The sequence below is a fragment of the Neovison vison genome, chromosome 2 (genome assembly GCF_020171115.1).
Source record: "Neovison vison isolate M4711 chromosome 2, ASM_NN_V1, whole genome shotgun sequence".
NCBI lineage: Eukaryota > Metazoa > Chordata > Mammalia > Carnivora > Mustelidae > Neogale > Neogale vison.
The window spans coordinates 233,097,190-233,121,316 of record NC_058092.1 but is presented as its reverse complement, the minus strand read 5'-3'; the positions used below and the strand labels follow the sequence as shown (position 1 = coordinate 233,121,316).

Genomic DNA, 24,127 nt, shown 5'->3' with positions numbered 1-24,127 from the left:
CCCTCACCGCCCCAGGCAGGCCTGCTGCCCCTGGAACTGCTTCTCCAGGAGGAAGCTGGTCAGACCGGAGCTTCTTGCAGCCAGAAGCCCTCCCCTTGGAGGTGCTGCATCACCAAGCATGGGGCCGGCTCAGGGGGCCTCGAGGGCCAAGGGGGGCTTTTCACGCACGTAGCACAACACGGGACCCAGGGAGACCCGGAGTGGGAAACCCCCAAGAGATGGTGGGAGAGGCGCTTACCCTTCTGCACGCTCAAACCTCACCTAGTGGACACAAGCTGCACACGTACCAGAACTTCTCTTTTCTCCACGAAGACTTACGTTAATTAATGGAAATCAAAAAACCATTACAAGAATCTAAAGTCCAAACCACTGAAGTGAGAAACAGTTTTAAAACGGGAAAATAGGGCACCTGGGTGGCTCAGTGGCTTAAGCCTCTGCCTTCAACTCAGGCCATGATCTCAGGGTCCTGGGATCGAGTCCCGCATCGGGCTCTCTGCTCAGCAGGGAGCCTGGTTCCCCTTCTCTCCCTGCCTGCCTCTCTGTCTACTTGTGATCTCTCTCTGTCAAATAAATAAATAATATTTTTTTAAAAACATGAAAATAAGCTTAACAGAGCACATCTTTTCACTTGTAATGGAAAAAAGACAAGGACTAGCCCGAATATCCTCTAGCAGGGGCCTGGGGGTGACCTAGAGCCCCCACACCGGGGGCGGGCGCACGGCTCATGAAAATCACCAGCTAGTGCTCCTGTCGCTGACGTGGCAGGTATCCAGGTGTGAAGAGAGAAAAGCAAGGTGCAAAGAGACAGAGTATGATTCCATCCTGCAGAAGATAAACAAGACGAGCCCCCGTGGGGGGGGCGGGGGTACACACGAGAGCGGAGAGAGGCTAAGCAGGTTGTTAACACAGATTATTTCAGGATGGGGGAGCAAAGAGAGGAGGGGGAAGAGGTGTAGAAAATCTTACAGATCAGAATAAAAAGAACAATACGTGTGGTATAATGTTAACTGCGAACATAGAACATAAAACTCTAACATCATCTACAAACGGTAAGAACCAGACGCCAATATGCCTACAGACAAGGAAGGAGAACGGATGTGACAAGGACAGGGATGTCTGGGGAATGTGAGACCAGAGAGCAAGGGGACACGGAAGACCTGTACTTGCCACAGGACACAAGAAACCGCAGGGTGTTCAAGGTAGGGAGTGGGCTGATGGCGTGCACACTCTAGGTCCTTCTGCCTCCCAGGGAAGATGGACGGGAGGTGCGCCGGCAGGTAGGATGGGGAGAGGGTGCCCGTGGTGGTGTGAGTGAGCTCAGGCCACGGGGCGGGGGGTGGGCAGTGATGACTGAAGGACCGAGGAGGGTGGCCGAAGGACACGGTCTAGGTTTTCGGTGGGGACCGTGTGCTCAGGGACAGGCACATCTCGTGTAAGGAGCCCGGGGTGGAAAGGTCAGGGAGGCGGAATCCTGGGCTGGTTGCGGGAGTCTGCGGAAGGCCTTGGGGTCTGAAAGAGGCAAAGGCCTCTTCCCAGTGTGGGAATGCCCATGGGGCCCCAAATGGGCGAGGGTCCTTGAATGCTGCAGACTGCCACACCCACTCTCCCAGCTGTCTCCCAGCACAGGGACCGCCAGGCCTTCAGAAGGTGTGACCACCCGTTAGCTCTGGGAGCCCAGGCAGGGCCCTGCCCTGCTCGGAGCCACAGTCTCCTTAACTCTCAAATGAGGGCCGTTTCTAATGACCAGATGACACGTGGGGCTTGCCCACGTGCCCAGCCCCCACCTCCCAAGGGCTCAGAAAATGGAGCTGGGACCGTTCCGGTGGCCACCAGCACCACCCACCCATCCTGCTGCTCCCACCGCCACATGACCGGACAAGAAACTCGCCCACCCAGCACCCTGTCCCTTGTCCATAAAATGGGGATGAAGGCATCACTGGATTCTGAGTTTTAAGGGAAGGGATTCAAGGAGAAGCAGGTAGAAAGCACCTCCTGCAGACGTGCCCCTTCCCTGCCAGCCACCACTGCATTCTCATCCGCACTGCCACTGTCCTCTTCAGGGTCAACGGCACAGCAAAGGCCCACAGCTGTGGAAGAACATGCTTCCAGAGGGAATGAGGACGGACTGGCAGAGGCTGGCTCAGGAGAGCCATCCAGACACCGGAGCAATGAGCTTGGCCTTGCTTGGAAGGCAGCACAGAGCCGGAGGGTGGTTCTGGGCCGGGGGAATGGCACGGTAGGTCTCGGCGTCTGGACTGCAGGCCTGGCTGCTGCTGGGAGGATGGGGCAGGGGCATTATGGAGGCAGAAAGGCTAGCTTTCTGGCTACAACCCCAGTTTTGCTGGAGGCAGCTATGGGCCCACTGTCAGAGGACATGGCTGGCCGAGCCGGCTGTGACAGTCCCACTGCTTCTTGCCAGGTACCTCCTTCCGGAGAAGCCCTGCAGCCAGGCATGGTCACAGGACCCAATCCCAAACACATAAGTGGAAGTCTCTTGGGGGCACCTCTGGGTGAGCTTTTGTATCCACTCGCAAGGGACTCCCATGGGAGGAGAACTCACCAGCACTGCCCTGAAGGTGAACATGATACCCAGTACCATGGCAGCCATCTTAGGACCATGAGGTGACAATGCGTTCACAACAAAGGCCATTTCTTTTTTATTTTTTTAAAGATTTTATTTATTTATTTATTTTTAAAAGATTTTATTTATTTATTTGACAAACAGAGATTACAAGTAGGCAGAGAGGCAGGCAGAGAGAGAGGAAGGGAAGGAGGCTCCCTGCAGAGCAGAGAGCCTGACGAGGGACTCGATCCCAGGACCCTGGGATCATGACCTGAGCCGAAGGCGGAAGCTTTAACCCACTGATCCCCCCAGGTGCCCCTCAAAGGCCATTTCTAAATTGAGGTAAAATTCACATAACATGGGTGGCCCAGATGGTTAAGTGTCTGCCTTCGGCTCAGGTCATGATTCAGGGTCCTAGGATCAAATCCCACATTGGGCTCCCTGCTCCTTGGGGAGCCTGCTTCTCCCTCTGCCTCTGCCTCTTTCTCTCTCTCTCTTTCACGAATAAAAAAATAAAATCTTTAAAAAAAAATTCACATAACACCAAATCCACCATTCAGTAACTTTTGGGACACTCAGTGCGTTACGTATCCATCACCATCTACTTCCAGAACATTTCATCACCCTAAAGGAAGCCTTGTACCCATGAAGCAGTCACTCACCAATCCTGGCTCCCCTGCAGCCCCTGGCAACCACGAATCTACCTTCTATCTCCACAGATTTGCCTATTCTGGACATTTCTATAAACGGAACCACGCAACATGTGGCCTTTTTGCATGTGGCTTCCTTCACTCGCACCACATCTGCAAAGATCATCCGTGGCACGGCCTGCCCACAGGACCTTGTTCTCTTTTATGGTTGAACAACATTCTGTTGTGTGGGGAGGCCACACTGGCCACATTTTGTCTTCCCTGCATCAGCTGACGGACATCTGGGTTGTTTCCACTTTGGGGATATCATGAATAACGCTGCTCTAAGTACTGGTGTCCATGTTTTTGTTTGAACATATGTTTTCAATTCTTTTGAACCTAATTTTGTATTCATAAAACCCAATGTTGTATTTCTTTTTTCTTCAAAAGCCCCCCTTGTCCAAGCTCCTTAAACTTCAGGCCTTAATAAACTTGGATTGATGCTGATACAAAGGCTGGTGGAGCAGAAAGACAAAGATCGCACCTAAGAGCGGTGCCAACCGTGAGTCTGAGGATGGTTGGCTGCGTTCTTAGGGAAATAACGACCCTGAGGGTTGAGGCCACTGCTGGTGGAGTGTCCTGTCAGCCGTGGGCGGCCAAAGGCGTGCCGACGGGAACAGGGGGTTACGAAAGGGATCCAGGCCAGCGATGGTGAGGAGGGGACGGCGTGGCTGGCTTGAAATCTCCAGGCGGGAGAGCCTAGGACTTGGCAGCCACAGGACAGGACAGAAGTGGAATTTAGGATGGCTCCGAATTTCTCCCGGCAACTTCTCGGGCACAAGTACAACAAAATAACTCACTGTCTTATTATTTAGCTAATAATTTGAGCAAATATTTGGCAGGTACATCCCAGTGCCTGGCAGGGGCCTAGCAGAGAACAGACCTTTGATAAATGCGAGTGGCTGGCTGCCAGGAACGGCGCGATGCGCGCAGCCCTCGGCCCGGCTCCAGGCACAGCAGGCACAGAGCGACCCTGTCCCTTAGCGGCCACCCAAGGTCAGGAGAGTGTGGCAGTCCAGTGGTGGCTCCCCTCCTCTGCACACTGGTCCGAGAGACACCTCCTGCAGACACAGTGCCCCTCACAGAGCCCTATATACCTTGGGCCTTTTCCCACCAGCCCACCAAATGGAGGGAGGACAGCAACCCAGCAACACCCCCAAGCATACCCCCCAAACAGACGCCACTACCAATGCCAGGATAACACCACACGGTCCAGCTGCCCAGCCAGCAGATGCCTCCCTTAAAAGGCTGACCGTGAGAAAGAAGAGAACGTGTGCTACGCTTCCCTTTATAGGAAGTTCCCGAACAGGCAAACTAATCTCTGCTGTTAGAGGTCATCAGGGTCATGGTTATCTCCGGGGGCAAAGTAACTGAAAGAGACCCAAGGGGGTCTGGGTCTGGGAGGCTGGCCTCATTTCTGCTTACACAGGTGTGTACACTTAATGTAAGTGTGTTAAGTCTGTGTACCTAAGTTCTGTTCACTATTCTGTAGGTTACATGTCAATATCAGTTTTTTTTAAAAAAACAGAAAAAGAATCCTGACCACCATAATGGGACGCTGGCCTAGAGGCTAACAGTAGCCATGGGTGTGTGGAGGCCACTCACCACCCCCATTAACCATCTTGAGAAAAAGGCCCTGAGCCCAGAAAGACTCCTCATTCCCAGACTCCGAAGTCTCAGCCTTCCTGGGGCATCTCTGCCTTCATTCCACTGGTAGGACTGCTCCTGACTGGGGTAGGCAGTCCCAGATGTGGGTGATGTGGCCTCAGGGGGTCCTGAGGGCGCACCCGGGACTGGGGGACAGGCAGTGCCCTTCCCAGGTCAGTCATGACCTCAGGTCCCTATGGGGTAGGCACGAGTCAGGCAGACAGCTGTACCCCACTGGGGAAACGCAGGTGGGCTGTGCCCACAGAAAGACCCATGAAAGTGTGGGGAGGCCAGGCAGGGGTAGGGAGGGCCAAGCAAGGAGGCCGTCAGGAAAGTAGCATGCGTGGAGTCTGATGCGGGGCTTGATCTCACAACCCTGAGATTATGACCTGAACCAAAATCACACGTCAGATGCTTAACCAGCTGAGCCATCCAGGCACCCCTCATTGCTCCCATTTTAAAGATAAAGAAGCTGAGGCCTGAAGGGACTGGGGCAGGATGGGAATGCAGACAGCAGCTCTGATGCTCTGCTGCCTCCCCTCCCCCATCCCCAACCTGCATCCTGCAGAGCTCGGGAAGGGGGGTGGCATTTGGGTTTCAAGACAGTCAGTGAGCCACAGGGACCACTTGGGGGCCCTCTGGTATGCCTCGGGGCACGCCACATTTCCTCAAATCATCTAGCTCCCCTGGAAAAGAGGCCGTGAATAAGCATTCTATACTAGAAGCCTGTGTGCCCAAGCTGCGGCAACCCTCTTCTCCAATTCCGCGAGGCCAGGCTAAAAATAACTCAATCCCTACAATATTTTGAGAAATCAAGTGCCTTAAAATGTCATGGGAGGTAGCACAAACTTCTTAGGAAGTGCTTCCTTCCTTCACCACGCCTCTGTTGCAAGAACTGAGAGGCAGTGAGCACGTGCCCTGGGGAGCATGTCCAGACCGCGGGATCCAGGCAGCTTTCTGACGGCTGTGAGAGCCAGGCACGTTGGAAGCCACGGTGAGGCTTACTCTTCTGTAAGATCGGGAGGGGGGGGGTTTAGAAAAGGACTTAGAGAATTCCCAAGGGTCCCCCTAGATGTGTGAGTCTCCCAACAAATGGCACACCGGTCCCCAGAGCTGCACCGTCACCGGTCCCTTCCAGATCTGCAGTGCAAACCCTTTGTGGGCAGCCACGTGGCTCAAGGCAGACCTGCGTGGCCCTCAGCCTCCGGGGAGGGGGGTGATAGAGGCCTGTCTGCTGTTTCCTCTTGGGCTAGAAGGGCAGCCTGGTCTCCTGAAGCTGCTGGACATGCGTGTACCAGAGCCCTGCAGCCCCGCACCTCTTTCCCTCACACAGAACATCCCGGTGCAGTGAGAAGATGGTGAACGGGAGACCACGCTCTGGGAAGGGCAAAGGCAGTGGTGGGATCCACGGAGGCGAGGCCTGTGGACCATAGGAAAAGCAACAGCCAGCAGCAGAGTGGGCCCAGACTTCCGCATGGGGGCGGGGGTGTCACCCAGGAAGGGGGAATTGGAATGGAGGCGCCAAAAAGAGGATTCACCAGAGCAGAGGTCCAGGACCCTACCAGGTGTTAAGAGGGTGTTTTTGTCACGTGGGCCAAAGCCCCACATCTGAGCCCTGCCCGCATCCCTGCCTCCGCTCCATGGTGGCACACGTTTGGGGTATAAACCCACACACACATGTACCTGGGCAATTACTACACAACCTACGTGACTCACAGTGGGCTGATCTCTCCAAGTCTCCCCCCAAAGCAGCAGGCACAGAAATGGGAGCCACATGAGCAGGAAACAGCGAGTCTGGCTCCTAGGGCCGGCTCTTATGCGGGCTATTTGCCTCTCTGGCCTCTGTGTCCCTCATCTGTGAAGTGGGGACAGTGTCCTGGGTAGGTTAGGAACCAGCTGTGGCCTACAATGGGCGTAGCCTGCAGGCTGTATCTCAATGAGCTCCAGGAGCTCCAGGCTCACAGCCTCGGGCATGGGGCTGGGAGGGAGACAGAAGGGGCTCCAGGAGGCCCCGTCTTCCCACCTTGCCTGCAGGCACAGCCTGCTCCAGATGGCCGTGCCTCTGACCCCCTCTCTGCGACCCCATTTCGGGCCTCCAATCCGGGTCCCCACTGTGGCAACAACATGGATGCCTGCCACGCAGACTGAGCTCTGACACCCCCAATGTGTTCCTAGGCCCCCACAATACTCCCAGGCTCCGAGTTCCCAGGACCTCTCTCAGCAGCAGGGGACCAGAGAGGGCAGGTGGGGAAACTGAATCTGGCCACACTCAGCCTGGATTGCAAATAGAGGATCTGGAGTCGGACACACCAGGTTCGACTCCCAGGCTATTACTGTCCCTGATGCTCAAGTTTCTATTTAAAAACTATGTTTACCCTACAAGCTGGTTGCACAAAGGAGGAAAAGTGCCACAGCCAGCACCTGGTAAGTGCTGGATTATTCCAGAAAGACGGCTATTCTTGTCATTGTCTGAGAGATCAGGAAGCCTGAGCCAACCCCTGGAGGCCCTCAGCAGAGCCAGGAGGCAAAGTCCCGGCCCCCGGCTGCTCACGGCCCAGCCCACCCATCTCCCAGCAGTTGAAGGATACCAACAGCTTCCAGCACGGCCCATCAAGAGCCGCCGTCCAAACCATCCCTTGCTGGATCAGACCCACTCCCTGGCTCGGAGTTGCAATGCAAGATTCGTTCTTAAATATCTCAGATTCCCCACAATCTTCTGCCAAATGGGGGCCTGACCTGCTCCCTGCCTGCCTTCAGAGGGTCCCTTCCAGAGTGGCCCTGAAACCCTGAACCTCCCCAGACCCTGGCTCGCAGAACCCTCCAGAGACTTCTGCTTTGGCTCTAGGACATGCCGGCTGAGCTCCCTGGAGTCCCGGGTTCCCTTGGCATCCCCACACATTCCACCCACTGCCCCTAGGTCTGGGAGCAGGGGTGGGGGTGTTCTCAGGCCTGCGGAGAAGATCTGGGACACTAGGAGGCCCTGGTGAGCTTCCTTCCTGGCAAGTGGAGAGGCAGGGCAGAAGTCTATTTTAAACTATTCTGCATAGGGGGACACCTGGGTGGCTCAGTCACCTGACTTCAGCTCAGGTCATTATCTCGGGGTCCTGGGATCAAGCCCTATGTTGGGCTCCCTCTGCCCCTCATCCTGCTCATTGCTCGTTCTCCCTCTCCCTCCCCCCGTCTCATTCTTAAATACATAAATAAAATCTCAAAAAAAAAAAAAAAAAAGCTATTTTGTATGATGCAGTGCCTGGGCCCAGTCAGTTAAGCAGCCAACTCGATTTCAGGTTACGCTGTCACAGTCGTGGGATTGAGCCTGAAGTCCAGTCCACGGTGGGTTTGGAGGCTGCCTAAGATTCTCTCTCTCCTCCTCCCTTGCCCCCCCCCAATAAAAATAAAATATCCTTAAGCTATTTTATATGAAGACACTGGTGCTTCCCCTTCACTGGCAGGTTCTAAACCGGTTAACCTCTTCTCCTGCCCTGCTGTCTTTGTTCTGGTTTGCCGGAACAAAACCAGGAATGTCTTCCACATGCGTCCCGGATCCTGCCGGCCCCCAGACACAGTATCCATGAGACCCATGAAGCCTCTGGGCGGAATGCTGGGGAGGGAGACTAAGGGGCCCTTTGGGAGGCATAGCAGGGCAGGGACAACGGGGGGGACACGGAGGGACAGCGGGGCCCATTCGGCTCTGAGCTGGGGCTGCACACACAGGCGGGGATGGGAAGGGCACATCGGGGGCCCTGGGGCCAGGGCCCTGCCAACCCCCCCAGTCAGCTCCTGGCCTGTCTCAGTCTCCACACCTGTAAAAGGGCAAGTGGGGTGGGGACAGGATCTGAAGATCCGGGCTCCTTGAAGCTTTTAAATGCTTCAAAGCAGCAGAGGCTAGGACACTAGGAATTCACAAGGAACCCGATACAGACAAGAGCTGCTCTAGCTGAATTAGGGGTCGGGTCGGGAAGCCACCTGGATCCCGCTAATTTCTGGGGACCAGAGCGGAACTGGGACGTGAGGCCCCCCCGCCCGAGGACGCTGAGCCCACACTCTTTCTGCCCTACGGCTCAGAGCTCCTTTGGCCGCTGTGACTCAATCCTCCCAGCACCAGGCCCGCCTAGCAGGGCTTCACAGCACAGGTCCCCTGGTGGCCGACTCGATTTAAAAGTCCACCGGACTAATTTAAAACGGTGCAGGAACAGACAGACAGCCAGCAGTCACAGGTAACACTGCTCATGCCGGACCACGGGTTCAAAGGCCAGCTCTGAGCAGCTGTGCGAACCCAGGCGAGTCACTCAACCTCCCGAAATACGTCCCATACAGTTGCTTTGAGGGTAGATTATCCCATCAGTGATCTTGTCTAGCTCAGGAGGTCCCCATCTGTGTTTTCCCAACAACCTTAGGAAGAAGACATGACTCACCACCTGTGGGGAGGAAGCTAACGCCCAGAGAGGTTAAGTAACTCACCCAAGGGTGAACAGCTGAGCTGCGTCACACCCCAGGAGCAGGTCCCAGAACCTGTGCGCTTACCCACCAGGCTCCAAAGACCAGGGCACATGAGAAAACACTCAGATTCTGTGGAAGTCTTTACTTGGAAGCATAGGCCTCACTGCGACGTGTACAGCCTGATCAATGAGCTCTTCCCAGCCCTGGGTCAGCCCGAGCCAGAAGCCATGAGCGATCTCCGGTCAGGCACCAAGAAGGGAGGAGACAGGGCTCACGGCAGGCTCACCTGTACCCCAAGCATCCTGCAAGGGCAGCCGTGTCATCTGTAAAATGCAGACGGAGAACAGAGAGGCAAACGAGCCCACGCAGGGTCACATGCCTGCCCTGGGCCGCAAAGCCCCGGGCCTTCCCCGGCCCCCCTGTGCCTAGGCTGGGGCTGGTCAGGCTGAGAGACACCCATGCGGGCCTCCTGCCATCCTGGTGCCGCTTCTGACAGGCCACCACTGCCCCCTCCCTGCCATCAGCTCTCTTTACAATCCCACATTTCAACGACCAGAGAAAACGCTACAGAGCCGCGTAGAGAAGACCCAGGCCAGCCCGACGCCTGCCTCCAGGTGCTGAACTCCCCAGCACAGGGTGGAGGGGAGGGCAAGACAGCAACACGAATCCCCCAGCAGTGGCCGTCCAGGTAGTCCTATGAGGGGCATCTGCTCCGGAGACAAGGGTGACCCTGCCTCGGGCCTTCTCCTGCTGCCCACCACATCTCAGTCATGCTTTGGGGCCTTTAAAGGAATCCTGCTGCAGCAAAGGGCTCTGCTCTAGCCAGTCAGCCGTCCCCAGGCTCCACACCCCAGGCCCAACTGGGTCCTCAGCCCCAATCCCTGAACTCTGTCATTCAGAGCCTGCAGCGTGTCCAGCCCTGTGCCCTCTCGGGGTAGGACACGGAGCAAACACAGTCCCTGCTGGCCAGGGGCTCCCCTGTGCTGCCGTCCTCACCCTGGACACCTCATCCCCCTGCCTTCTGTGTCAAACACACATTCCGTGCCCAGCACGGACTGGGGACTCTTCTCCCCACACGCCGCTGCGCACTCAGGAGCTGCTCGCAAAGCCGAGCTGCCTTCCGGATGCGCTCTGGGCGGCAGGAGCAGGCCGCCGAGTGACAGTGGGTCCACCTCCTGGCATGGGGGTCAGAGAGGCTGGGAGCACCACCTGCTCCTCCCCGCACAGTAAGCTGGGATACAGACAACTGCATCCTCTTTAAAGAAAAGCCGACTTTTCCCATTAAGCATCCTTCCTTCAGGGTGAGGCTAGCCCCATGGTGGGCCATGCCAAGCCCTGCCTGCCTGAGCAGCCAGAGAGACCATCGTGGCCGTACCTGGACTTTTCCCTCCCCCCACCCCAAGGCCATAAACTTCTGAGCAAGGCCAACCCTGCCCCCACACAAAGGGAAGGCCAGGAGCCAGCCTGTGAGAACATTCTGGTTACGGTCTCTAGGGGCAAATTTTCAAAGTGGTACCGTGACTCATCCCAGCGCACGACCCCCGTGATCCTACCCAGAATGAAGGGGGTTGGCTGAGCCTGACCTCAGGGATGCCCCCAGGCCTCTGGAGGGTCAGGACAGCAGCCGTGGGCCCTGCTGGGCTGTGCAGATGAGGAGACGAGGCATTCCACTGAGCTCTCTCTGCAGCTGTGTGTTTACTGAGCCCTTCCTGTACCAGAGGTGCTCAGGACACCAAGGGAGCTTCCCTGTCCCAATCCCCACTTTACGGATAAGAAAGCTGAGGCTCAGGGCTCTTCCAGCTGGAAAGTGGCTGGGCCAGGATGTGAGCCTGGGACTCCTCTCCGGGGAACATGGGCTCCGTCCCTGCAGCACCAACCCCAGGTGAGAGCCCGGGAGCAGCATCGAAGGGTCCCTCCTCCCATATGAGCACGCACACGACACGGCAGGGCGCTCATCCAGGCGCAGGGACAGCTGGGACACATGTGCTGGCAACTTCCTGGGAGCTGCCTTCCTAGCCTGAGGTGGGGACCGTGGAGGAGTCAGCTCCGTCCCCCGAAAACAGCACTTTCTCTGCCTACCATGGGGCCGGAAGGCCACAAATCTGAAAGTGGCTGGGAAGCTGGAGGGCCTCTCTCCCACTCAGTTTAACAAACGCAGAGTGCCCCCCACGTGCCGGGCATTGTGGGGAGAGCGAAACTGCAAACACCCACCCGTTCGCTCAAGAAGCAGAGTGGGAGAGAGCAGGGAGGCAGACGAGGCGGCCAGCGTCTGGGGCCTTCCCTCCTTCCTTGTGGGCAGGGAGCCCATGGCACCCAGGCCTGAGAGGGGGGCCGGGGCCCCCCGTCAGGAGGCTCTGGGGCAGCGGGTAGGACAGCATTCAGCTGCCCGGCAAGGTCAGGCTGGCTACATGCAAGGGGGCCGAGCAAACACACCAGTAGAGGGAGAAAAATGTAAACCAGGTTTTTCCCCGTAAGAAAAGGAAGGTACAAATCTGCAAAAGCATCAGCCGGGCTGAAGCCCATGGTGTCGGCCTGGAGTCCGAGGTGGTGGGGAGAACGTGCTGTCTTTGAGAGACACGGATGCAGAGGTTCCGGCGGACGGATGTGTGAACACACGGGGACACGCATACATACGTGTCCCACATCCATTCAGGGAGAGGGTCAGAGAGCAGTGACACCCAGAGGCACGGGAAGAGGGTCGAGCGCACTGGGGTTCGAGTCTACCTATCACTATCCACTCAAAGGAACCAGGGCTCCTCAAGAAATGGCCAGCTCCAGGGCTGCGGCAAAACACTGTTTTGTGCCAGAAAACTAAGGAAGGGCTCCGAGAACGACGGGATGGGCCAAAAAGCCACACCACCAGCTGGAAAGACGGCCACCGGCCACATCGGGGATGCTGTGAGCCTCAAAATAAATTCTGATGGTAACAGATTATAACCTATCAAACTAAACAGAATTCCCTACATCCACACTGGTTGAAGTGAGTGAGTGGAGAGAAGAAACTCTTCTTCTTTACCGTAGATCGCCGACAACAAGCGTAAGAACGCAAAGACGGGATGGCTTGGGCAGCATCACAGAAGCAGCAACAGACATCGGAGCAGAGAAGCGGAGTGAGGAGAGGGATTTCACAGCCGCCATGCAGCCCCCACAAAGGGTCATAAGTCACAAAGGGAAGAAAGCTCGGAAGTTTGCACGACTTTAAGACACTCACCATCGTAATCGATGTTGCCACCACCAACACTGGGACAGACGGACACCCCGCGCCTCCTGACAGGACGCCCTGAGAAGCACTTCTGTGACAGTCCGGCCCACAATGTGCGACCCAGGTCACATCACGAGGAAGCACCAGGTAAAGCGCATGTCCTGGGCTCCTCAAGGGGGTCAGGGTCCTGAGAGCCGAGGGGAGGCCTGCGAAGCGGCCCAGACCAACGAGGCGGTCTCGAGAGAGGCCCATGGAGCTGCCTGTCCTGGACCGACGCTCCTCGCTGCGAAGGACGTCAGGGACCGACGGGGGAAGCCTGGCCAGGTCTGGCCCCGGGGGACAGGTACGTGCAATTGTTTTCTATTCTGGAAATCTCAGGAATGGTTTGGAAAATAAGAAGCTGGGGGAAGCCGAGAGAGTGCCAGGTAGTTCTCCTGGAGGTGAGGTGTGTTTGGGCCCTGGCGTGGGCTCTGTCATGGGCTTCCGCTGGCCACAGGTTACCCCTGCCTGTGAGCCGTCCCGCTGCTCCTCTGAGCTCCCCACAGGAAGCCCAGGGGTGCCCTCACGGCCCTTCCATGTGGAGGACTCTGGGAATTCCTTCATGAGGAAAGGCCTCCAAGTCAGCAGGACTCAGGTGAGGAAAGGGTGGCGGCAGAGGCAGAAGGCACAGCGTGAACGAAGGCCTGGAGATGGGACAGGGCACCGGGGGCTGGAGGGCCCGGAGGGTCGCCTCCTCAAGAGGGCACCCGGCCTCTTGTGCTCGCAGGTGAGGCTGGGAGGCCCCCTCAAGCTCGGAGACTCGAGGGTCTCAGGCTCCTCTCCCCTGAGAAGGTGCCAGATGGAAAAGGGGAAAAGGCCTGGTGAGCTGATGTGAGGCTGCTCCACCTGCTTTAACTCCGGGGGCCCCAGCGGCCAGGAGGCTCTTGCCACACAGCAGCAGCGAAACCCTAAGACCCAGTACCTCCATGTTTTCCAGGCCTTGGTGACCCTGCCTGTGGGGGCAGCAGAGGAAGGCGAGGGCCTGGAGGGAGGGCAGGATGCCCAGGCCTGCTGCCCCAGTCCCAGCACAGACACGCAGCTGCTGCGAGGAAGAGCGGGCACGCAAGCGGGTGTGGCCGGCATGTGGGCTGGGCGGGCGTGAGTGTGAGTGTGCCAGCAGGCCCATGTGTGCCGTCTGAGGGGGCCTGGGTGTGAGTGTGTTTGGGAGGGAGCCTGGGCGTGGATATGTGTGTGCGCGTGTGGCCTGGATATGTACGCGTGAGGGTGTGGGGCCTGGGCGTGAGTCTGGTGTGAGTGTGGGACCTGGGCGTGAGTGTGTGGGAGATGTCACGCGTGAGCTGGTGTGCATCCGGCCCCTCCCCGGACCCGGCAGCAGGGCGCCCTCTAGCGGCCGCAGCAGCAGGCAGTGCAGGGAGGAAGGGAAAATGAAAGCGGACCCTGCCAGACCTGGGCGGAGGCGCCACGCCCAAGGCAGCCGGGAGGGTGTGAGAACAGGAAGGAAGAGCCCAGGGGTGAACCTGGAGGAGAACACAGAGAAGGGCAGGCTGCACCTTCCCCTGGGGTCCCGCCTAGGGGAGCAGTGAGTTGTCATAGTGACCGTGACTGTCTTAGATGACCGCAGGGTTGGCTTGGCCCTTCAGCTGGGAGAGCCCCAAGACAGTCTTCTGACGGCCCCTCTCCAGCTAGGGCTGGCTCAGGGCTCTCCGCCAGCGACACACCCAACCCCCCACCCTGCTCTGGGCTCTACAGTCTGCAATGCCAGAGAAGACAGCCCTGAGCAACCCCTCCGTGCTGGGGAGGCTGGGATGCCCCCCTTGAGTGCCTGCCACTCTTCCACAGATCAAAATGTGTGTGTGTGTGATCTGGTGTGTAGGGTGTGTGTGTGTAAGCCGGTGTGGAGGGGGTATGCATGTGTATTTGTTGTTGTGTAGGATGTGTGTGTGTGTGTGTGTGTGTGAGCCAGTGTCTAGGGGGTATGCCTGTGTGTAAGCTGGTATATAGGGATATGCGTGTGTGCATGTGTAAGCTGGTGTGTAGGGTGAAATGAGGCCACCCCCTGCTGGCCCCCAGGAGGGACTGCCACGGGGAGGTCACAGACAGCTGTGCACGTGTGGTGGCCCAGAGAAGGCACTGCTTTCACCGCCAAAGGGACGGGAGCCCCTTGCCCGGATCCCTTCTAGATGAAACACCTCAGGGGGAGCAGAACGCACCTTGGCTGTGTTGCATCGTAAGGGGAGGCAGAAGGAGCTGGGGGAGCTGTCACCGGGCTAGCCCCAGTCTGGGCGGTGGGAAACTTCCCTACGAAGAGACCTCTGGGCGGTGATTTAGTCTTGTGAGTGAGGAGGGGTCCTCCCTGGGCACCGGGGGTCAGGGGACAGCTGCCCACAAGCTTGAGGACGTTGGGGTACTTGGGCTGTGAACTAATGAAGCTATACTTTTATTTTTTTATATTTTTTTGAAAGAAAGAGCGCGAGGGAGCATGAGCGAGTGCGAGTGGGAGACGAGGACCAGGGGCAGAGGGAGAGAGGGAAGCAGGCTCCAGGCTCAATACGGAGCCCGACACAGGCCCCCATCTCACGACCCTGAGATCAGGACCGGAGCCAAAATCAAGAGTTGGACACTTAACCGACCGGGCCGCCCAGGCACCCCTGAAGTTGTACTTTCAGGAGGTTTTCTTTTTTTGGAATCTTCCAAATTCACACACCTGTGGGCAGGGGGCACAAGTGTACTTTAAAAAAAAAAAAACTCTTGTTTGGAGTCTCATCCTAAGATACTGAGAAGACACTTAATTAAATGCTCTGTGACAATCAGATGTCCTTCCTTCCAGGCTCCTTGCTACTCGGCCGTCTACACACCTGCATGTAGCTCTGCCTGTGGTTTTCCCGGCCGGGCTCCAGCCCTGGCAGCAACAGCCCCGGACCTGGAGCAGGAGGTCACAGGCCGGGAGGAATCGGAGGCCCGAAGGACAGGGCCTCAGCTTCCGCCTCCGCAAGCGGGGACTGTGGCACTAACTGTGTCTGTCAGTGGGGACACAGGACCAGCCCCCGGACTCGTCCCACGGACCAGAAGCACGGAGACCTGACTCGCGTCGACAGCCTCAGGAAGGATTCAAGGCTTCTTGTCGCCCCGGCCTCTGGCTGCTGCTGCCCCTTCTTCAGCCTCCCCAGAAGGAGGTCCGCCAGCCTCTGCGGGTCATCTCTAGTGACAGGCGGCTCATTCTATGTCGAGACGGCTCTGGCAAACCTTTGTGGGCAGTTCCCTCTGAGTTTAAATGAGGTGCTTTCCAGCACATTCTAGAGCAGGCAGAAAGCCAGTGCTGCTAAGCTGAAGGCCATTGTGGAGGTCTCTTTCTGCCCTTTGAAAAGGGCAGCATGGGGACCTATCAGCATGTAAAGACAGGGGAGCCCTAGGGCAGGCTCCCCAGTGGGCGTATCTCTGAAAGAAGCCCACATGGCTGACCAGCCAGGGAGAGCTCGGAGGCTGGAGGGACGGAAGCTGAGGTACCCCCCGGGCCCCTTGCTCTACTGCTCACAAAACTCCTAATTCAATGGCCCACTTTTTCCAAAAAGGCCAGAGGAGGCGTCAGCTTCAGGCAGTGCCAGATCCAGATGCTCTAATCAGGTCACCACAATCTCTCTCTCCCCATCTCCAGACGCCGCTTTGACCCTTGATCAGGGTTCTCTCTGGGGTGCCAGAGATGGCCACTGGAACTTCCTGGCTTATGCTTCACCGGCCATTTTCCTAAAGGTTCTGGAAAATCCTGGGCTAACTCACCAGCGGACTCAGATCACAACCCCAGCAACTGTGGCCAGGAGCTCTGCATGCTTCAGACTGGCCAAGCCTGAGTCCCATGCCCAGGCCTGTGCCTGCCAGGGTGCCGGGGGTGGACAAGGGTGACCCCAAAGAAACACAAGAATCACACACAGCACAGGCAGAAACAAAAGGTGCCCAGCACCCCACCCTGTTTATGTACTACAGCCCTTCAGAATGCCCCCAACCACGGTACGTCTAAGTTTTTTCACCCTTAAGAGGAATTCTAGCTCCCTTGGGAGCAACATCACCCCTACCGGGCATGCATGGGCTAAAGTGAGAAGCCACTGTCCCCCACCACCAGCCAATCAAAGAGGAAGTAAACTGAGCAGGTGTGGAGGAAGGTCAACCCAGGCAGAGACGGAGGGCAAGGCCAAGAGGGGTGTGTCCGGCCCCCCACCCACCCTGCCTCTCCCACCCTGGCAGCCACTGACCTCACCACCCATGCCCATCAACACCTCTGCCTCTCCCAAGCCTTCTCACCTGAGGCCCCTGTGGGTCCCTCCCCACTTCCCAGGGGCGCCCAGCATCCGGGTGGACTGGAATACTGGGAGCTGACACTCCCTGAGGCCCCTAAGGCTGGAAACTAGAAGACCACAGGCCTCCCCTTCAAAACAGCCCAGTGGGGAAGAGGCTGGAAGCAAGAGGGGCCCTGCCCATGGCAGGCGGAGCAGAAGTGGTCCCACACGACCACCGCGGGAGTCCGGCATCACCTGCTGGGTCACATGCACTCCCCACAACACTGCAATTCCAACTTACGCAAACCTCCCCTATGAGGACCACGCCCACGTGCCCAGGAACACGGATCAGACGTTCCTGGCAGCACTTCAAAGAATGGCCACACCAGGACCCACCCAAGTGTCCCCAGCAGGGAAGGGGAGAAATGGGGTGTGTTCATAGCACGGAGGCAGGACCACCAGGTTGAACCACTTACGCTCCGTGAAACATGCGGGAACTCCAGACAAAGCTCAGCTCAGGAAGACCCGACTGCATTCTGGAGGGAAGCTGACCCACACGGGAGAGCCTTGCCTGTTCCCAAGCAGGGTGCCATGGAGGCCTCCGTGGCTTCCCAGCCCCATGGGGTGCAGAGCACATGGTTTCTCTAGCTGTCCTTTGGGGCCTGTGTGTCGCGAGTGCCATCTGCAGGGGAAAGGGGGAGGTGCAGTTCGCCCCTCCCCACTCCTTACAGAAATGCACGGAGCAATGGGACCCAGGGAGGCGAACAAGGACTTTCTAGCAGCTACACTGACAAAAATAAGAATAAGCAGGTGAAATTAACGTAAGATGTCAGCCTCTGTGCATGTAATCGGTATACAACACGACAAATGAGCTTTTTCACATTTTTTGTCTCCCCTTCAGTCTTTAGATCTGTATTCCGTACTTCGAGCACATCCGACTGAGACCAGCCACAGTTCAAGGCAGCCTGTGGCCCCCGCACTCAGCAGCTCTAGAGTGGCCAGTGACAGAGAGGTCCCCACCCACTCTCCCGCGCACAGAACCCGGCCCCCATCTTAGCCAGCTGGCTCACTGGCTGCCTTACCTGCACCAGAGCGCCTCTCACTCCGGCCTGCGCACCAACAAAGGCAGATTCACATTCTTATAACAAACAACAAGATAGGAAACTGCACCGCCTTCCAAAAAAGACAGACTAAGCCCCAGCCTCTGTGCTCAAGGCCAGGTGAGGCTCTGCCTGGAGAGGAGACGGTATCACAGACACCATCAGCTTCACCCACCCCTGCTGAAGGCCCGCCGGGCGTCAGGCACCAAATGGTATCTGCATCTCCTGAGGCGTTTAAAATAAGTTAGTGTGGCCACGGAAAGATGCCACCGAACACCGTCCAAGGAAGTAGCAAGTTGTACAGTAATATAATGCTGTTTTCGTAAAAAGATCTTTATATATATATATATATATACATATACATATATAAAAGCATGCATATGCACACATATATGTGTGTGTGTATATATATATATATAAAAGCATGCACATGTACACACACACACACACACACCCATGTGTGTACCAAATGTATATCTACACACAGTGAGCAGCCTAGAAGGGTCTGGCCAACTGTTGATGAGGTTGATGTCCCTGGAAGATGGCATCGGGGGGACTCTGAAAAGTGCCAGCCCCAGCCCCAGCCCTGGGAGGCAGGACAGGAGCAGCACCTTGTAGCGGGGGCGGCACCGTGCAACAGAGCGTCCACCAGACAGTGGCCAGCCCCCCGGCTCAGCGACAGGCCTGGGCTCTGCACCTTTAGGGATTGGTGGAATTAGGGCCCTTGGAGCTCCAGGCTGCTCTCCTGAAATGCTTCTGAGGTTGGTGGGTGGGGTCTCCCTTACTTCCTTAGGCCAGACATAGCCAAGCGGACCCAGAAAACTCTCCCTTTGAGAGCCGATATCTCAGCTGTGCCAGGAGCCTGAAGAGAGCTGCTAGTGCCCTGGGAGGGTCCAGGCCGTGGCTGGAAGGGACTTTCTGGCCGCAGATTCCACCCGCACCGAGCCTCCCTTACTCACCTTGTGTCCACCCCAAACCCACAGTTCTCCTGGGTCTCACACACGAGAGAGGGGCTTTACAGTGAGTAGGACCTTCTAATCCATTTCCCTGATCCTGGTTTGTTTTTGGTTTTATTTTTTGTTTTTGTCTTTTTAAGATTTATTTTAAAGAGAGAACGAATGTGACTGGGGGGCGGAGCAGAGGGAGAGAATCTCCAGCAGATGCCCCACTAAGCAGGGAGCCCAACACAGGGCTCAGTCTCATGACCCAAGATCATGATCAGAGCTAAAACCACGAGTCAGACACCCAACCGACTGAGCCACCCAGATGTCCCACTTCTCTGACCCCGTTAAGCAGATCTCTCAGGACAGATGCCACCCTCCTCTCCCCTGCCTCCCCACTCCCAACACCAATCCAAGTACCCCTGGGTAACCATATTTTAGCCAAGTCTCTCCAGCATCTACAAAATTATACTGAACAGCCACAATCAAACCCGTCCGGAAAACACAAGTCAATACTCTGATGTCTAAGACACCCTCCACAAGCCAAACCCCGAAACCGCAGGGCACCTCCCCATGCCCACGCCCTGACCTAAGAAGTGTCACTGGGGACCCGCCAGAGACTAGGCTGCACTTCTGACCCAGGAGATTAACACAAGCTCCTCTGGAGACCAAGGTTTGGTTCCAAGGGGTCCCTGACCAAGCAAGGACCTGCTCTCTTGAGGTTCCCTGTCTCCCACAAACAGACAAGGCAGAGCCCCAGAAGGAGGGTGACCAGGAGGGGCACCGGCTGGAAGCTCCAGGGGCAGGGCAGGCTCTGACCACTTTGCCCAAAGGAGCATGGCCCCAATACAGTCCGACCTGCTGAGGCCGGGGACAGCTTGGAGCCCTTGCTCTTTCCTTCCAAGCTCCACCCTATTCGAACCCCAGTTTTTAGTCTTGGATCCTGTAGCAAAAGCGCTTTACTTGACCACTCCTGAGACGAAAAGGTCAGCGAGGCCTGACCTTAGGGCACACTTACACAGAGGTCAGCAGATGTTCTTTTTGGAAAGAACAACCCCCTTTATTTGGGGGAAGAAAACAAAACAAAAACATGGGACACCCCCGGAATCCACGGAGGAAGGCAGGCAGATGAACCTGACCACGAGTGGGGCACTCACCTGAACTTTCCCGTCCGCACCTGCAGGGCCCTCATTCCGCACTGCTGGGCACCGCCAACATCTCCCACGATATCGTCTCCGATCATGATGGCCTGCCGGGCAGACACATGAGCTCAGAAGTGATGTCAGGACAGTTTATTCTGTGCTCCTTCATCTTTTCTGACATAATCAAGCGCTTGATTTGATGCTTAAAACCACCACCATACAAATTAAACAAGGTAGTTTTGTCATGGTATTGATTGAAAGTTGACCCACCTTGAATATATCTCCCACTGCACCCCTCCACTCCCCGCCCAACAGCCAAGGGGCTCTAACAGCGCATACGTAGGCAACGTGAAATCAACCCACCGGGGTTGAAACGACACAGTGTCACAGGGATGTGTGGGGAGGCCGACCCTGTCTTGCCTCTCCTCCAACACAGGCTCCATTTTACCTGCAGCCAAATGCTCTACCCGGGAGCCAACCACTAGTTCTGTGAAAACTAACCAAATTTCTGCAAACCTTCATAGCTCACAGTTTAGGAGGTCTTGCTTTCAATAATGAAGGTATTACTACAAAAGCCAAACTAACGTGCGAACAAAAACACACACACACACACACACAAAGGAAATGCTTGCAGCCTGGCTGTCATTTCAAAAAGCATCTTGTGGGATATAGTCTCCCACCCAAAACAGCCAGAAAACCAAAGAGACTAGAAGAAACAACAGTTTCCGAGTCTCTGGACATCAAGCAGTGAAGGACAGTGATTTGGGACACTGGAAACATAAGGGGAGTCCGGCTTCCAGACTGTGGGTGCAGGGCGGGACCACACAGAGGCTGGCAGCCTCCAGGAATTGAGGACAAAGCTAGGCGCTGGGAGACTGAGGCAGCTGAAGTTCCCAGAATGGAGTGTCAGAGAGGAGGGGGCCACCCTGGAGAGAGAGGACGGGCACAGATATGCAGAGCGTCCCTCTGAACGAGGCAGCATTCGTAGACCGCGGATCAGCACACGTGAGTGAGGAAACCACCCCAGGCCAGGGAAAGAATCACTCTGGAAAATGAAAGAAAACACCACCCAGACCTCACATGGGGATGGGAATAGTGCCTGTTTCCACCAGTCTCATAATGCGTGGGGCACTGAGTTGCGTTCTCAGAAGCACCTTGCCCCAGAGTGGGGAGTAATTAGCCTTAGACCAAACTCTGCTCTGGGGCTGCCTCCCAAATTTTAAAGCAAGCTCTGGAAGGATCCAACTGTTTCCAAGCTGTTTAACTACATCCCAGAACAAAATAACCAGCACCCAAAAAAGGTAAAATTCACAGCCTCTGGCAACTAATTTAAAAAAGTGATCAGACATGCAAAGAAGACAAATATCACACATAATGAGCAGAAAAAAAAAAATCAGCCTCAACTGACCCAGAACTCACACAGATGTGGGAAGACAAGGACATTATATTAGTTACCGCAACTATCGTCCATACGCTCCAAAAGTTAAGTAGGGACACAGTAGATAAAAGAAAAGATCCCAGCTGAAGTTCTAGAACAGGCAACTAGACCGGATTTTTTTCAGATGGAGAAGAACTGCTTTGATTTTTAATTACTAGTAACAGTGCAATTTACCGATATTTGTAACTGATGGCAAGTGAGTGGTACTAAATAATGCTTACATTTCATTTACATTTTTAGCACTTGAGATGCATTATGTCTGGAATGGAAAACCCGCTGGATAAAATTAATACTGGATTATACAATGCAGAAGAAAACATTAATGAACTTGAAGATACAGTAATAGAAACCAACCAAAACGAAAGCAAGAGAAAACATAATTTAACAAAAATGAACAGAGCGGGGCACCTAAGTGGTTCAGTTGGGGTAAGCGTGTGCTTTCCACTTGGGTCATGATCCTGGGATCCAGGATGGAGCCCCACATTGGGCTCCCTGTTCAGTAGGGGAGTCTGCTTATCTCTCTCCCTCTGTCCCTCTCTGTCCCTAGTCATGCGCACATGCACTCTCTCTCTCTCAAATAAATAAATACAATATTTTTAAAAAGTGAACAGAGTCTCATCAAACTATGATGTGACTTCAAAGGGCCTGATACACGTGCAACTGGAATTCCTGACGGTGAGATGAGAGGAGGTGACAGAAACAACATTGGACTTCCTCCTAACGGCTAAAAAACTTCCAAACACAAGAAAACTCATAAAGCCACAAGGGCAAAATCCCAATCAACATGAAACACAAGAAACATGAAGAAAATTACATTAAGGCATAACATAATCAAATTGCTCAAAGTCAGTGATAAGGCAAAAATCTTAAGACTACTGATGCAAAAAAAAAAAAAGTGGGGGACTACCTAGGTGGCCCAGTTGTTAAGCATCTGGCTCAGGTCATGATCCACAGTCCTGGGATCGATCCCAGAACTGGGCTTTCTGCTCAGCGGCAAACCTCCTTTTCCCTCTCCCACTTCCCCTGCTTGCGTTCCCTCTCTCGCTGTGTCTTTCTCTGTCAAAAAAATAATAAAATCCTTAAAAAAAAACAAAAAAAAACAAAAAAGCAAGTCACATGCTTTTTTTTTTTTTTAAAGATAAGACATGCAATTTCCCACTGAAAAACAAAGACATACAATTTCCCACTGAAAACAATGCACGTGAGTAGCCAGTGGGGAAATGCCAACCTAGAATTCTATACCCAACAAAAGTATCTTTCAAAAACAAAGGTGAAATAAAGATCTTTTCAGATGTCTTAAGCTAAAAAAAATCATCACCAACAGATCCACACAAAAGACATGTAAAAGGAAGTCTCTTAGGCAAAAGGAAAGGGTACTAACTAGAAATACGGATCTGCCCAGAGGAACAGGGAGAGGGTGACCCATGACGCATGGCAACCCATCTGCCCGCTTAGCCCCCTTCTACTGGCCAACTCCTAACAGGCTTTCAAGACCACCACCTTTGAAGCTGCCGGGGCTCCAAGGCCCTCCCCAAATCCTTCGGGTTACCCCCCTGCACTGCACGTCTCCTTCTGCACTGCACTGATTCTCTCTTTCTGCAGCAGGTGAGATCCCGCAGGCAAGGATGTGATGCTGGTGCTCAGCTAACGAGCTCATTGAGGGAACCAGTATTCGGGATGAAGGCGTGGCTGTCCGCGTCTGGGGGCAGGTAGGAGGCAAAGTCGAGCGGACTCTTCACTGGTCACCAAGGTAGAGTCTACTTCGGGACTGCCTGAGCTTTACTCATCCCCCATTCAAGTGGGTGTGCTTATGCCCACGTCAATCTGCATTATTGATATTCTTGTTCAAATTGATTCATACTTTCTTAATAAGAAAATGTGTTTCTAAAGAAAAAACAGCAGCTCCCCTCACTCAGCTACCACAGAACTCTGATTAAAAGCCTGAAAATATTTTAGGAGAAGATGTGGAAATAAAGTCCAATGCCTCAGACATCAAACACGTTCCTAGATCTGTTCTCAAGTTCAGTCAGGAATTTACGTGGCTGGAGGCCCAACAGGCCTGAGAAAACAGATCCCTGTGACAAGGCAGTGTCCTGATGGGGCCGGGACAGAAGCTTCAAAACCAACAGTTACTCCACAAGTCTTCTCTCTGGAACCCAGATGCCAGGTATGGCGAACCAATGAAGGAACCCACAAGCCAATGTCAAGGAATATAAAAGTGATGACTGTGAAGCATTCGTGCTGGGGGAGTTCCACCCATGGGAGGTGGGGGGAACAGGAGTCCACATGGACCCTGTCTTCCATCTTAGAGTAGGGGTACAAGGTAGTGGAAAACAAGGCAGGCCCTATGTGATGAGCAGAATGGACAGACTGAGTTTGGGATTCAGACAGGGACAGAGCAACCAGGCTCACATCCCAGCTTTGTTATTTGCTAGCTCGGTGGTCTTAGGCAAGCCTCCACTTCTATCTGTAAAATGGGCACCAACCATGTGGCATTTAAATGAAATCATGCAAGTTAAGCATCAAGGACGGTGCCTAGATTTGTTTACTGTACATCTTTAAAAGGAAAAAAAAAAAGAGGAAATGTTTTGTTGGGGAAATTCCTAATCTAGCCCTGTTGGAGACACTCCAAGTCTCTATGATGGCATTCTTGCCTCCAGTGTCCCAGCTCTTTTGTATCAAGCCCTTTTGGGGACA

General features: G+C 55.0%; 1 protein-coding gene across 2 annotated transcripts in view; it reads right to left on the bottom strand.

Annotated features, from left to right (window-relative positions):
• The window catches only part of LOC122901197 (phospholysine phosphohistidine inorganic pyrophosphate phosphatase), a 121,458-nt gene that overhangs the window by 53,411 nt on the left and 43,920 nt on the right, over nt 1-24,127 (bottom strand). For both annotated transcript variants that reach the window (XM_044240693.1, XM_044240694.1), the window contains exon 6: nt 20,008-20,099. In XM_044240693.1, the coding sequence (XP_044096628.1) occupies nt 20,008-20,099 (92 nt within the window). The remainder of the gene's footprint in view (nt 1-20,007; nt 20,100-24,127) is intronic.